The 15,972-nt window shown below is 37.2% G+C and overlaps 1 protein-coding gene across 1 annotated transcript; it reads right to left on the reverse strand.

The window, feature by feature from the left end:
* Positions 1–521: 521 nt before the first annotated feature.
* Positions 522–15,547, reverse strand: LOC140782159 (uncharacterized). The gene is made up of 5 exons (XM_073128594.1): positions 12,327–15,547; positions 9,997–10,613; positions 9,592–9,801; positions 1,159–1,373; positions 522–1,069 (listed from the first exon to the last, which is right to left on the reverse strand). Exons 1-5 carry the CDS (start codon positions 15,352–15,354, stop codon positions 1,033–1,035), a joined length of 4,107 nt encoding a protein of 1,368 aa, XP_072984695.1. The 5' UTR covers positions 15,355–15,547; the 3' UTR covers positions 522–1,032.
* Positions 15,548–15,972: the final 425 nt, after the last annotated feature.

The following is a 15,972-nucleotide window of genomic DNA, read 5'->3' on the forward strand; positions in this document are numbered from 1 at the left end:
TAGCTCGAATGACATCGGAGTCCAAATATATCGAAACCCCATGGACTGTAGAACGTATACAACGTTCCAAAACAATGGCATTGCTAAAAAATTTCCTAACAACCTCCACATATGCTGTCCCGTTCATCCGACACACGAACAACCATCCTCGCTCAGTAAATATCTATTCGATCCCCAAGGCGAAAAAATCAGAAATGACAACCGGCCGTTTACAGATAATGGGTCGAGTGCCAAAATTATGTTTATATCGCCCTGTAGTAGTAGATGTAGAAAACTTGGGAGCCGAAGATGGTGACGAAGATGGCCTTGGTTTCTTGAAAACTGTAGCTTTTTTAGGCATTCTAGAGAAAGAAACAAGTCGCAAGATTTAACACATGCCCAAAGCAAACAAAAAATAACAAGAAATCCAAAAAATTCTAGAAACCATGAAGACCCTAAGTGAAATCCATTTTCCACTTGAAAAACATCAGAAATAACTCTGGGGATAACTAATTGAGTACATATTAGACAAACCATAATCCTTGCAAAAGAATCAATATGTAATTTATTTAACATGATTTGGCACATTAGAAGTATTCTTACTTCACATTTGAAGCAAGTTACCTTCTCCAAATAAGTAGAGTGCAGGGGCTCATTAACCCACAGGTGAATGAAATTCCAACAGGCTGTAGCTTGGATGATTCTACCTCATCTAATCGGCCACACATCAAACCATTGAAAGGTGCCTTACGCATTTCTACTATGGTATATTTTTCAAGAAAAAAGATACCTAATTGCTTATATGCAATTTAACTGGCAGCTTCTAAATAAAAGTAACACATCTTCTCTTCCTCAAGAATTTTGTCGGAGGATCGACGACCAGAGATGCATGATCTCAACAACCGGAGATGTCTAATCTGGCAACTCCCACTCAAAGTTCAGAGATATGTCCGCTTTCGGATAGAGACAGTAATTCAGCGGCCCATATTGGGAAGGGTAGAATGTGATCAAAAGAACCATTAAGGTTGGCAAAGAATTGACATTTGATAGTCTTCAGGATCTGTTCTTCATCAGCATTGGTCTTGATTTTCTGCATATCCAAGACAGTAAGTAGATCTTCTAAGGAAAAAAATATTACAACTACTTATCTCAATTTGATCAGCACAAAGTAACAGTTACCGCTTGGTGGATTTCTCTGCTGCAATAACACCTTTCATTAGTGTACGGATATCAACTGATCTATCATGCATGATCTTATCATGGTATATCTTGCTTCCAATTTCTGTTATTTCTTCCTCTACCTCTTCCAAAGTTTGGTCAACATTGAGTTTGATCTCCCCTTTCCTTATCACAGTAAAATTGAATCCATTGGCTTTAGCATCCCTGAAAGCATCCTGCAATTTACTTGCAACAGCATCAGAATAACTCTATGCAGAATTTAACGATTAATGGAAGATATCTATTGCTTAAAAAAGGGATAGAAAAGGGTCCAGTATGCTTCCAGATGATTTTAACCATTAAAAAAGAAGCATGGACATGTTGGCAGCCATCAGTGATAGACAAAAATATTACTAGGATAGGTTCAGATGGGTTGTCAAGAATATGCTGACATAGTTTAGAATGATGGTACATGCACAAAGAGATGAATGTATATACATGAATAATTCAGGACCAACAAATGGATAAATCTGATCACCATTAAATTTTTGCAAACCTTGCCACTTTCACATTAATTAATTCATGCAAAAATCAATAATAATGAGGATTTTGAGGCTTGAAAATTGAGACATCACATTTCCTAAAGCACCCCAAGTGTTGACACATCATGAAGTGAAAAATTGATCCATCACACTGATCAATCTTGTCACTGTGTATTTGACTCCTCTCAAGCAACCACAAGTCAAGATTTCAACCTCGGTCCCAAAACAAGTCTTACTCATACTGAGATTAAGCTTAAGCTTGCCCAAAATAACTTATTTCCAATTGTCGAAATGTAACTTACGTTACTTGTTATTGTTCATATATTAAATTCATTTGACGTCATTGTAGTTATATGGTTGTATTATCGACAAAAGTCCCAATAGCTTACAGAGAATGCCTTCCAGACTTCTTATTTGTAAATATTACTTGGTACAGTGGTCACATAGTTTGTGAGGCCCATTTCCTTCTAGGTAAAACTGTGATTAGGCAGCTAGATATTTTGGCATGGAACTCTACTCCTTTAAAGATGATGAATGTTATGGACTATGGTGCTTTACAAATTAACTGTGTCCCCTATAAACATATATTCCCATAAACAACAACGGGGAAAACATTTCAATACTAGTTACTGATAGCAATAACCACTTTACGAGCACTTGATTCACCACAATATTCTGTCGACAATTTGCAAATTATTAAGATAAAGAATCTTGCAATCGCTAACAGAAGACAAGTATGGATCAACAAAAGACATGTGTTTCACAGTGGTTGCTAATGCTCACCCCTTCCATTTCCATGATAATATTCCTATAGACTTTGTTTTTACTTGCCCACCGAATGACATCACACACCTTTGTCATAGGCTCCTTGCTAATCAATAAGATCCAGAAACATGCTTCCCACTAAAACTACATTAAGTGCTCAAGATTTTCTTACAAGGAAGATCTCTGAGAGGTGATCCGCTGCCAATAGACTATCTACAAAATGAAACAATCCACTTCAAGCAGATCATTTGCTCAGCAAAATGCCACTCAGATGCCTTATATCCCCCATCTCAGCAAATCATCTCTACAAGGCATGCTACCATCATTGAAGGCCTCTAGTCTCTAGAGGCGATTTGAGAAGGTGCCAGTGTCACCTCCCATCTCATGTATAGAGATATCATCAGCAAGACACCATGTTGACCAGCCACAGCCATCCTAAAATAGCACCGTAATTTTCTTTAAATAATGGAGTTTGGATGGAAATTGGTGTTGCCCTATAAAATTGAGACTTTGGTTCTGGCCAATCACGTGTTTCTCTACTCAAACTTGCCATACCTCGCAATTTATACTAATATCAAGCTCTTTTACTTCCATAAAAGACCAAAAATTGCAAGTCATCATACTTTTTCTTCCACAAGATATCACACATTACAATTACTCGTTAGGTTCCCACATAGCCTAACACCATTATACATAATTAAATCCCAGTAAATGATTGTGGGTTATGAATTCAGAAAAATAAAATAACTATCATATTAGTTCATAAAATTAAGTGTTTATAAACTATTCTCAATAAATATGTAAATCCTTCCCATATTGAAAACTTATTGTGGCAGAAATTATGAAGAATATTATCATATCAACAATTTAGAATGCCTTACTTATAAGCACAACTGTAAGATATTTTGATATGTAGTTGAAGAACATAAACATTATTAATAGTTGCAACATTCCTAGAACTACACAAAAAATTTGTAGTACATGAAACACTGAAGAGGGAACCACCCATGGATTGAAGATTCAGCTGATCCCTCAATTCATATTGCCGATATGAATTTGCTGATCATCCGATCCAAATCCTTCAAAATAGACAGTGGTTGATACAGCCGATATGGTTAATACATATTATTTTTTTAAATGTCCGATCTCGATTTTGAAACTGATACTTAGAACCTTAGAACTACCATGTTAATCAATTTGATTGCATAAGTTATTTCAACATCGATAGATATGTAAATGGGATCAAGCAAGTGGAGCTCTTGATGGTAGAATACATTAGTCTTCTTTTCTTAATGTCTTGAAATATTCAGTAAAATATCCTATATACCAAGGTTCCAAGTATCAAAATTGGGATTGGGATCAGTCATTCGCATCATTCTGTATTTTAGAATAAAATTTTAAAAATAGAAAAAATCTAAATTTTATAGAAAAAATAATAATAATATATAATTATAAATATAGATTATTCATATATAAAGTCTAGAAACTAAAAAATAAATATTATTTTCTCAATTTCTATCTCTCCCTCTTTCTACCACATTGATAAGGCTCTGATACCACTGATAGGCTCTGATACTAAATTGATAGGGTCTCGAACTAAAGATAGGCTACGCAACGATTCCTTCAAAATCTAGATGTATTACAGGAATCAGTCTGAGCGATCGTGGAAAAATATTCGTCAACTATTCTCCGGTAGTCAGAAAATTACGAAACTAAGTGGATTAGATCCGTAACTTCCTGATCTACAGCTTTCATATTTACGTCCTTCACAGATTCGAACTGCAACTGGGACGAAAACACGGAATAACATGAGTGATGGTGACGGGTGGAGTGGATGTTAGGGTTATGGATGGATATGAAAATGAAGCTGGATTGTAGAGATGATTTAGGGACAATGAAGCACCGACACCTCTCCCGGAAGAGGTGTCTTGTGTCCGACACGTGTCGAACACGGACACGCGTCGGACACGTGTCCAGAGTTTCCTAAAAAAAAAGAAAAAAGAAAATCGGACACTGTTGGGACACGGGCGGGGACACAGGCGGTATTTTAGATATTGTTTAATGGGTTGGGTCGGGTTCGATCGAATGTTATTAACCCGGATCCAAACCCGATAATAAAACCTTACCTTCACTATTGAGCGACGGAATCGTTCGATTCGATCGAAGCCCTAAAACCCTCGAGCAGCTGCCGAGCGACGATCCGAGGCGCGACGGACTGCTGAGCGAGTGCAACGGCCGACGGAGCGAGTGCGGCGAGCTGAGCACGGTGAGGATGCAGGTTCTTCTCTCTCCCTGCCTCTGTCTCTCTGTCTCTCTCTCTCCGTCTCTTCCTCCCTCCCTCCCTCTAGGCCCTCCCTCTCTCTCTCTCTCTCTCTCTCTCTCTCTCTCATTCTCTGTCTCTTCCTCCCTCCCTCTCTCTCTCTCACTCTCTCGCTGTCTCTTCCTCTCTCTCTCCTTTTCTCTCATTCTCTCTCTCTCTCTCTCTCTCTCTCTCTCTCTCTCTCTCTCTCTCTCTCGGTGTTTCACTCTCTCGCTGTCTCTCTCTTTCTGTCTCTCCCTCCCAGCCCTCCCTGTCTCTGTTTCTCTCCCTATATCTTCCTCCCTCCCTCCCTCTCTCATTCTCTGTCTCTCTCTCTTTTGCCGTCTCACTCTCTCTGTCTCTTCCTCCTCTCCCAATCTCTCTCTCTCTCTCTCTCTCTCTCTCTCTCTCTCTCTCTCTCTCTCTCTCTCTCTTCCTCCCTCCCTCTCTCCCTCTCTCATTATCTCTCTCTGTCTCTTCCTCCCTCTCTTTCTCTCATTCTCTCTCTGTCTCACTGTCTCTCTCTCTCTCATTCTCTCTCGCTGTCTCTGTTATTAAATTGTTAAATTATATTAAAGCTTCTTTAATCTCTCGTCTCATTAAATTGTTAATGCTGCTAATACATATCTCTTTACTAATGTAGTTTTATTGCGGTTGAAGAAAAATGAATACTGAAAATAATCTTGATTCTAGTCAAAATACTGCATCTTCTGTGGATGATAATGCTCCCTTGTGGAGATATGTTACTAAGATGGAGAAATTGGGAGAAGGTGGAGGAAATCATAATTTTAGATGCAATTATTGTCAACAAGTCTACAAGGGATCATATTATAGAGTAAAGGCTTATTTGCTGAAAATTAGTGGGCATGGAATTAGAGGTTGTCCAAAAGTGAGTAGTGAACATGTTATGGAAATGAAAAGGGTTGTTGATATTGCCGAGATGAGAATTAAAAATTCGATGCCTAAACAAATTCCTTTGCCAAAATTTGGACAAGCGGCATCTTCTAGTAGCTCAGTTGGAGGTGTAGGTTTTGATATGGGAGGGACATCAAGAAAAAAAAGAGCAACAGGAATGACACCTATTGAGAAGTCATTTAATTCTGGTGCTCGCAATCAATTATATTGTGAGATTGCAAGAATGTTTTATTCAGCTGGGTTGCCTTTTTATCTGGCAAGAAACCCTCACTATGTTAGAGCCTTTCAATTTGCAACAAATAATAATATTTCTGGATTTGTGCCCCCTGGCTACAATATGTTGAGAACTACACTATTTCAACAAGAGAGAGCAAATATTGAAATGTTGCTAAACCCTATTAGAAGCACATGGGGAGAAAAAGGGGTGAGTATTGTATGTGATGGTTGGACTGATGCACAGAGGAGACCGCTTATAAAATTTTTAGCGGTGACTGAGAGTGGGCCTATGTTCTTAAGAGCTGTGAATTGTGAAGGAGAATATAAAGACAAATTTTTTATCTCTAATTTGATCATTAAAATCATTGAAGAGGTTGGACCTCATAATGTAGTCCAACTGGTTACAGATAATGCACCTGTTTGTAAGGCAGCAAGGATGCTTCTTGAAGCAAGGTTTTCTCACATTTTTTGAACTCCATGTATAGTTCACACTCTCAACCTAGCTTTGAAGAACATATGTGCAGCAAAAAACACCGAGGCAAATGAGATTGTGTTTGATGAGTGTAGCTGGATTTCAGTAATTGCAGGGGATGTAATGTGCATAAAAAATTTCATCATGCAGCATTCAATGAGGTTGGCTATTTTTAATGAATTTGTCAACTTAAAATTGCTTGCTATTGCGGAGACTCGCTTTGCTTCGGTGATTATAATATTGAAAAGCTTTAGAAAGATCAAAAAGGGTCTTTAATCAATGGTAATCAGTGATAAATGGAGTTCTTATAGGGAAGATGATATTGGCAAAGCACAGTTTGTCAAAGATAAAGTCCTTGATGACATTTGGTGGGATAAAATTGAATATATACTTGCTTTCACAGAGCCTATATACAGTATGCTACGGGTTGCAGACACAGATAAACCATGCTTACATTTGATATATGAAATGTGGGATACAATGATTGAAAAGGTGAAGACAGTCATATTTATGCATGAAAACAAGAAAGAAGGCGATGAATCTATTTTTTATTCAGTGGTGCATAAGATCCTAGTGGATAGATGGGATAAAAGCAATACACCATTACATTGCTTAGCACATTCTTTGAATCCAAGGTTAATTTAATTTCTATCTTATGATTAAAAGTTTTATTGTTCTTTCATTGCTATTGTTTACTAATTATATGATTATGTTAATAGGTATTATAGCTCATCATGGATTCAAGAGGATCCAAATCGTGTACCACCGCATAAGGATTTGGAAATTTCTAATATGAGAAACAAATGCTTAAAAAGGTTATTTCCAAATGCAGAAGAACGAAAAATAGCATACCAAGAGTATACTAGTTTCTCCACATCAACCAAAAGTTTTGCTGAGTATGATTCAATAGCAGATAGAAATGAGTTTGATCCAAACATGTGGTGGGTTGCTCATGGTGCTTCTGCTCCTATTCTTCATAATTTAGCACTTAGGTTACTTGGGCAACCTTGCTCTTCTTCAGGTTGTGAGAGGAACTGGAGCACTTATTCTTTTATCCATTCATTGAAAAGGAATAAGATAACTCCACAAAGAGCTGAAGATTTAGTATATGTGCATACTAATCTTCGCCTTCTATCAAGGAGGTCTCCAAATTATTTAAGAGAGGAGACCAAGATGTGGGATGTTGGAGGAGATTCTTATGATTCCTTTAATAGTGTAGGAATGTTGGAGTTTGCTGATCTCTCAATTGATGAACCGGATTTAGAGACTATAATGTTTGTTGATGAAGGCAATGAGGCAGTTGAAGATGAATGATCTACCTTATGTTGCTATTTTGTAATGATTGTTAGTTTTTAAACTTTTGTGGAACTTAGTTACTTGGACAGTAGGACATGTTTTGTTGATGAAGGCAATGAGGCATTTGATTGTCTTTCAATTTTGTTATTATCTTTAAATTAGTTCTTACAGCTTGATGTGTACTTTTTGAATGATACTTCTTAGTTCTTATAGCTTGATGTATGTATTTAACACTATTAGATTGCAAACTTTTACTTTAGATGTATCAATTTTTATTTATTTATTTATTTCGCCGTGTCCTATGCCGTGTCTGTGTCCTATATTTTCAAAATTTGCCGTGTCGCCGTGTCCGTATCGTGTCGTGTCCGTGTCCCGTGTCCGTGTCCGTGTCCGTGTCCGTGTCCGTGCTTCATTGTTTAGGGATATAGACGAATGGAGCAAAGTAGTCGAGATCCCAAAGAAGAGGGAGGCTCGACAGTTGAGGGAGATTAGAAATTAGGAAAAACTTTGCCAACGGTAGATATGGAAGAAGGGTGAAGAGGGAAGAGGGAGATTAGGGTAGATAGATAATAGAGAGGCAAAAAATCAATTTTTCAATAACATAATGAAGTTGGCTGCCATCCACATATATATAGATGCTAGCCAACAAGTCCTAAAACAATATGAAACCCTAATTTTAAAACTTTCCCGTCGATCGCGTTCGAAAACGCTCGATCGCGTTCGAACGCACCAAAAGACATTCTCTGTATGTGCAAACACGATGCAAGCGTTTGAACTCGCCCGACCGCATTCGAACACACAATATGCGTTCTCTGTATTTGCGAACCTAATGCAGGCGTTCGCAAGGGCGTTCGAACGCGACCCCTCCTGCGTTCGAACGTGACCTACAAGAATCTTATTTTAATAAAAATAAACACCTAATGCAATAAGAAAAGATCCTAACTAAGTCTATCACACATGCACTCTCCCTTTCTCACACAAATAAAAAAAATTTTACCTTCTCTCCAACTAATTCTTTTTTTTAATAAACTCTCTTTTATCAAACTCTCTCTCCCACTAACTTTCTCTCTTAAGTCTTATAAACTCTCCCCCAAACTCTCTCTCTCTCTCTCTCTCTCTCTCTCTCTCTCTCTCTTATTAACTCTCTCACTCATTCTCTCCCTCTCCCTCACCCTCACCGACTACCAACTCCCTCTCTTCAACATATTTTTTTATTTTTTATTTGTTCTTCACTTCTCTCTCTTCTTCCCTCTCCCTCTTACTGCTGCAACCCAGAAACCCCCTCTCTTTCCCAAAATTTGTTCTTACCTTTTATCGATATGATTGATCTAGTAGGGTATGTTAAATACATAAAAAATACTTTTAAGTTAAGAGTTTAGGTGGGATACATTCATATTTACAGTATAAGTTTGTAGAAATATTAACAAGTTAACAACAACTAAGCCTTAAGTCCCAGCTATTTGGCTGAGCTGATTCGTTGATAATTATTATGTCAAATCTGAATCTCCTTTAATCCACTCACCCATAACTATATTGGGGAATCATTTGGAACAAACAAACTTGAGTGAACTTGGAATCACAACTTGAAGCCTTGCATTTGTAGAACCAAATTCTAAACATCCAGGGACAGCTGTGCTTTCTTCTCATAGTTCTACCTTCTATATCAGGTGATGATGATATCAGATGTATTTTCCTATATCTTCATTGTTCACAAAAATGCCTTGATAGCTCAAATGTTAGGATAATAACCAACATTATAAATGAAATTATAGAAGTACAGAACTATAAAAATATAAAATAGATGTAATTCAAAGATTCTCAATTGTGAACCATATGGAGAGGAACCAAAAACCCAAGAACTGGTCCCAAAAATAACTTCCATAGATGCCACATACAAAGTTATCACTATCACCACACATTCTACTAGTTTGAGAACGTGAGTTATTTACCTTTGGTGGTCGAGCAACAACAAAAGCCTTCCCACTTCCAAGCATATCCATATGAGCCTGGACAATGTAGCAGAAGTTCTTACAATCTCCAGGATCCTCAAAAGCAATCACATGATACTGTTTTGGATCCAGTTCAAGGTCTGCAGCCATCTCTAAGGAATAAAATCCCACTTTTGGAACACCTTCCTCGGCAGTGTATAGCTCTATGCACTACAGATAAAAATAGCAAAATGACAATTACATATGCATACTGAAGTGGACTTCAGAAACAAAAAGTAGTTTCAAGAAAGTTGCAGGATAATAAGTCAATTGCTGAAAACAGAAAATATAAAAAAAGAGAAATAATAAATAATTAACCAAAAGAATGTCGTATTAAAGGATGAAGTAAAGTAGTAAACCATTTACCAGTAGAAAAGGAAGATCTAACCACCATAAGTAATCTTCTTCTTTCTCATCTGAATATTCTCTGTACTTGCTTACAACAGCTTGTGCACCAAACATCTCCACTTCTCTTTTAAGCTTGTTCATTTTCTTCTCTATATATCTCCTCTTTCTTTTGGGTATTTTTGTCATTAAATCAGTAACATCCTGTATATCTTTTTCTGTCTTCCATCTGTCTAAATCCTTTCCCATATTTCTCATGATAGATTTAACTTCTGGATCTGTCTCAGAATTGTAAACATCCAGGAAACCTTGAGTCCATTTCTTTGTATGTTGCCAATGCTCCTTTCCTCTCTTTTTCCCAGGTCTGTTAGTACCATCACTGCACTCTATTAATACCTTGCTTTCCTTAGATTCATTAATCGAGTTTTCTTTTCCACCATCAACTGGAGAATACAAAGAAGTGCCACCAGATTTTGTTAAATCTTCCATTTTATGAGTGCCGCTTTCCATGTCTTCTTTTCCACCAAATATTGTCCTCTTTTTAGGCAATTTACTAAGAAACTCAGGATTGTTCTCAAAAGTAGGTCCTTTCCAACGGGGCATTATCTTTTCCAGTGGATCATCCAAGCTAATGCCATCTGTTAAACAAAAGGTTCAAAGCCATTAAACTTCCTGCCTATATAATGCTGTCAAACACTCTGACTCTGACCCCCCCCCCCAAAAAGAAAGTATATCATATTGTTTCAGCTTGGTGGAAACCAAATTCTTTCATTCCAAAATGCACTCTGGGTACATGGTAGCCAATATGTACAGCGGATGGAAGATGCCATGAACCCATAATGAATCTCAAGCAATTTTTCTATTTTTTATTTTTTATTCAAATTTTCTCTATTACACAAAATATTCAATGACAAGTATATAAGTAATAATATGTCATATCAAGCATGGATGGCCGCGCCGGTGGTGGCACGACACTTGGCATAGGGTGTGCCAGTTGCACATCCTCATGCCGATCATTGTGTCATATGGAATCTTTTTTTTATAATATTTTTAATTTTCATTAAGATGATGGCGATAATGACGAGACTCAGTCTTTAGGTAGCAGAACATCATATGAGATGCACTTCTAGGATGATATTAATTCATCATTATTACCATCATATCAATCACACTCACCTGAACCACAACACCTTTAGTAGACTCCATATTCACAATCTATATATACTTATGGTGTGTCTGTGCCAGTGATGGTCGTTCTCGTGCATGTTCAATATCTATATTATATCATATTATAGGAGAATTATAAAATTATTATTTGTATGAAAATTATGTAAACATTACAACAAGCAATATTATCAATGGATAAGTTTTGAAGAATATCAACAATATTTAATGTAACATTTCCGTGTTATTCTATACTAGCAAATGAAGTCTTTGATCTTCCTCATTATTCAACTAGATATTGATTTTAGTTATTGAATAATTATTAATTAATATTATGTTTTAACTATTATTATATGTTCAATTATATTATGGTGTATTCAATCATTAATATTATTTTTAATGAATATATTCAATCATATATATGTTGAATAATATTTATATTTAGTTGTTGCTTTATCTTTAATAAAATAAGTTATTTATAAAAACAATCTAAAGATAAAGTACTATGATATAGGTTTTAATATATATATTTAAATAAAAAAACTAAAGATTGACATACTGAAGACCCAAAAATATCTCTAAATATCCTAAATTTTTTATTAAAAATATTATAAATATGTGCCACTAGCATGTAGAGGTGTGTCGAGGCGTGTTGCTCGACACGCCCAATGCACGTGCCACTGGCACGACTATCGTTAATATCAAGTTCAATCATAATGTAATAATTAAAGAATAAGAAGTCACAAAAGATAAAAGAAATATAGATATATGAATCAACAAGAGTATTAGAAAGAGCAGATTGTTTGATATTGCATCAGAAAAACGAAAAGTAGCATATTTAGACTGTCAAACTTGTGGTGCCTAATACATTAACCAAAAGAGTAATCAGATTAAATACATCAGTAATCACATGCTTCTAGTAGATTCTCTCCTATTTGATAATGAGAGTAATCCATCACAGCATATCCATCTATTTTGTCATCATCACCCTTTGAAACTCCACCTTTTCAATGTATTAGCATTGTTGTCTTTCATGGTGTCGTTAATGAGGAATCATTGTTTTGCCATAGATATTGACCATTTAATATGAGTCCTAATTGGATTATGAGATTTAAATTGTCTTTATAGAAAAAGAAATGCTATGATAGTAAGGTACCAGTTAACATCAGATTCTTAAAACAGAATACCTGCTCCATAGTCAAGATTTTCAATCCTGGAGTGGATCCACTCATGTAAAGGTAATAGTTTTTCATTAACCTTCTCAGCTTTGCTCTTAAGACCCTCGAAGAAGGCACGTTTGTCATCAGCGTCCATCATATGAAAAGGATCCCGCCCTGCCAATTCATTCTCACGGACTTGAAATACAATCTCCCGGAGATGTTCATCATTCATCCATTCGAGTTCCTCATCCTCTTCCTTTAAACCCAGTTGACTTACATCAGAATGTAAAGATAACTGATCTTGTGCCTTCTCTTTTGCGACCATATAATTTTCTTTGAACCCTGTTCCAATCTCTTCAATTACAGGATTAAATTTCTGGAAATTCTTTGTAACCCAGCTCTCTTCATATTTTAGTTTCCCATCCTCTTTTAGGCAGTCCTTTCGATCACTGACATGTTCATTACCATTCAAATCATGCTTTTCATGAAAACCATTTAGTACAGTCCTAGGAGATTCGGGATATTCTAGTTCTCTAGGTATATTAGATCCAGATAGGAGAACGTTGTGTTCTTGCTTCCTTATAATGCACTCTCCAGCAGAATTGACATGTGGATCCTGTGTCTTGTTGAGCTTCAAGGATTGAACAACTTTCCTGTCAATACACAATCCCTGACCTTCGATGGCATCTGTATCTCTCTTGTTCTCGAATTGATGGGAATCGGTTCCATCTTGGAGGCTATTATTTCGTGCTTCCTGGCAAGGTTTCCTTGTATCTGTTAAATTATCAAATTCTTCAGAACTGTATTGTCTATCTATAGATGATTTTACAATATGGGATGAAACTCTGTCAGGGATATTAGTGAAGGATTCATCAGATGAGATTTTATGAATGGAACTTCCATAGTTATCATTCAAATTCTTCATTGCTGAAGAATGGGAGATGGTCTGCCAGTCTGTTGTGTCCAGAGCATCTTCGTGCAATATCCCTGGCGAGTTTTTCTTTTGGTGAACTTCAGAACCACCAATCTCTGTAGTTAAGGTGTTATTCTTATAGCCTACTTCTATAGTAGTATCAGAGATACCATTGATATGTGGTGTCCTTGCCGCAGAAGAAGCTTTATCACCAAATGATTCCAAAGCAGGTGCTACATTCTTAGACTTGTGCATATTGTTCAAGGAGTCAATGATGTCAGTACTATGAAGGAATGACTGATTTATCTTATAGATAGATTTGTCATCATAAGAAGAGCTGCATTTATCAACACCTTCTTTCATTTCACTTCTTTGCTGCCTGTGCTCATGCTGTGCTTTCTCCAATTGTGTCGTCCTCTTTTTAGCTAGATATTCCCTGGCTTCTTTAACTGACTTTATGATTCTTGGCTTGATTCTCATAGAGTTTCTGGTAGAACTATCAGAAGAGCTCTGAGATATTCTCTCTTGCATGACTGAACCTTTTTTCTCATTGCGTCCACTTTTTTCTTCATTTTTTAGGAGGTCAAAAGAGGAGGTGGTAGCGTTACTATCATGACAAGTATGTTCTTTATCAGACCCAATGTGTGCTTCCTCCCTAAAGCTGAAGGCATTCTGTGGTTCTGCTTCTGGATTGTTATTCAAAGGACTCACACAATTTTCCATAAGCATCTCCCTGTTTTCAACTTCCAAAGAACATTCCATGTTCTTGTCCATTTGCTCAGCATGCAAATTGACGCCAGATGTCCTATATTCATCTGATGGTTTGTTAAGAAGTTCAGGTAGCACTTGAGCATTACTTATCTTAGCAACTTTTTGGTCCTTGGAAGCTAATAGATGTGATGCAGCATCATAATCTTTATTATTCCTATCATTTTGATATTGATTTTCTTGCTCCAATTCATGAACCTGTCTAACCATTTCTCTGATCTCCCTAATCTTGCCATCATTAGGACCAGAAGCATTCAAACTTCTTGATAAATCCGTTGTGTTTGAATTCTCTCTCAGTGCTTCAGCTTGCATAATGCTCTTTATTAGTTCAGTTCTGTCTAACTGTGGCCTTCTCAGAGAACCCACTGGCAATTCTTGTACAGTTTCAAGCACTTGGACACTGCCCTTCTCCAACTCTTCTCTTTTCGTTCGTGACATCTTCTTTCTTCTGAGCATCTCAACCTCTTCTTTGGTTAGCTCCACCTTATCATTTCCTCCAATCAATTTTGTCATGACCCAGAAGAGACAGCAACCACATAACAGTGTAAACCCAATTGAAGGGAAGATCTTCAGATATGGCTCACCTCTTCTGGAGATGGAACGAAGCCCTTTGGTAAAAGATATTTTCCTCCCTTCAACCACATACCTACAAATCGAGCAATTTTTTGGAAGTGAATACTTCCCGGTCTCGATATCTTTTGCCATTGCTTTTGCTCGAGACAACCTAGAATTTACATTTGTAAACTCTCCTACATCTTCTTTCAGCTCAAGAGACCACGCTCGGTTTGGATTCCTTCTAATAATTTCCTCTTCATTTACCACAACACGAGAAATCATTCCCGCAGAATTCTGATATACTATAAATATTGGACCAGTTCCAATCCCCCAACACTCCACATCTTCCTTATACCGAGTGACCCAACTGTCCAATCTATCCCACAAAACAGAATCTTTAGAAAAACTACGGTCTCTGGAACTAGCATTTTCAACAATTCTACTCTCATTATCCAAATCAGAACTCGACCCAACTTTTATTTCATCGCCCGCAGAACTTAGCTCCACCAAATTGGAACCAGGAACCAAGAATTCAGATGCTTGACTCACCTGGCCTTCTCTTGGAGAAACAATCTTCTTTCTCAGCGTGTTCCGACGCCTGATTGGTGGCCGGAAATGCGCCGAAATCGGTAGAATCCCTTGCCTACGAACAGCGGAAAGCCTCCAAGACCGGATTTTTAACAAAGAAACGGATTCATTAGCAAATTTCCTTCCCGGGTGCTTCCTTAAGTAGTTAAAAGAGCCGGAATTCGGTATCCGAGACGAGGCCGTGCAGAAAAAGTTGGAGCTTGTGAGGATGGCAGAAGTGGAGGTATTCATCTCTCAGAGGGCTTACAAGAAGAGAATCTTAGGGGCCCAATAGATAGAGAAGTGCGAGAATGGAATCAAAAACATAATATTAGAGAACAAGGAAAAGAAAAGGAGCCCCCGAGAGTCGCCATGGCGGTGGTAATAAAAAGGGCGACGAGACTAATGAAAGCGCCTAAAACCCCGGCTAAATCCTCCAAATTCCAAAGACGAAATATAGGAGACGATCAGATGGACATGTGGTACCGGATGTGTACTACTCGGTTGGACCAAATCCGTAGCAAAGCATTTTGTGATTTTGGTTTATTTTGAGAAAAATGAACTGGGCTCAGTTGAATTTACTCAGAACAAAAATAAAAATAAAAAAAAAATTTATCGAAGTCGTAGTTATGTATGCCAGATATGGAAGGAGATCCAAAATCTAGAGTTGCCTTAGATTTTTTATTATTCCTCCTCATTTAGTTTTAACAACCATCAAAAAAAATCTCGAGCATGAAGTCCATTCCTTGCTATTTGAGAGTTTGCTCACACGGTAAGATGTATACAATTTGAAACTTGGAAGCTATAAGATAGTTGCATGATTTGTTGAAATGCTTTACAGCGCATTGAAACAAACTTTACAGACAAAAA

The sequence above is a fragment of the Typha latifolia genome, chromosome 2, assembly GCF_019914945.1.
Source record: "Typha latifolia isolate L0001 chromosome 2, TyphaL0001v2, whole genome shotgun sequence".
Taxonomy (NCBI): Eukaryota; Viridiplantae; Streptophyta; class Magnoliopsida; order Poales; family Typhaceae; genus Typha; species Typha latifolia.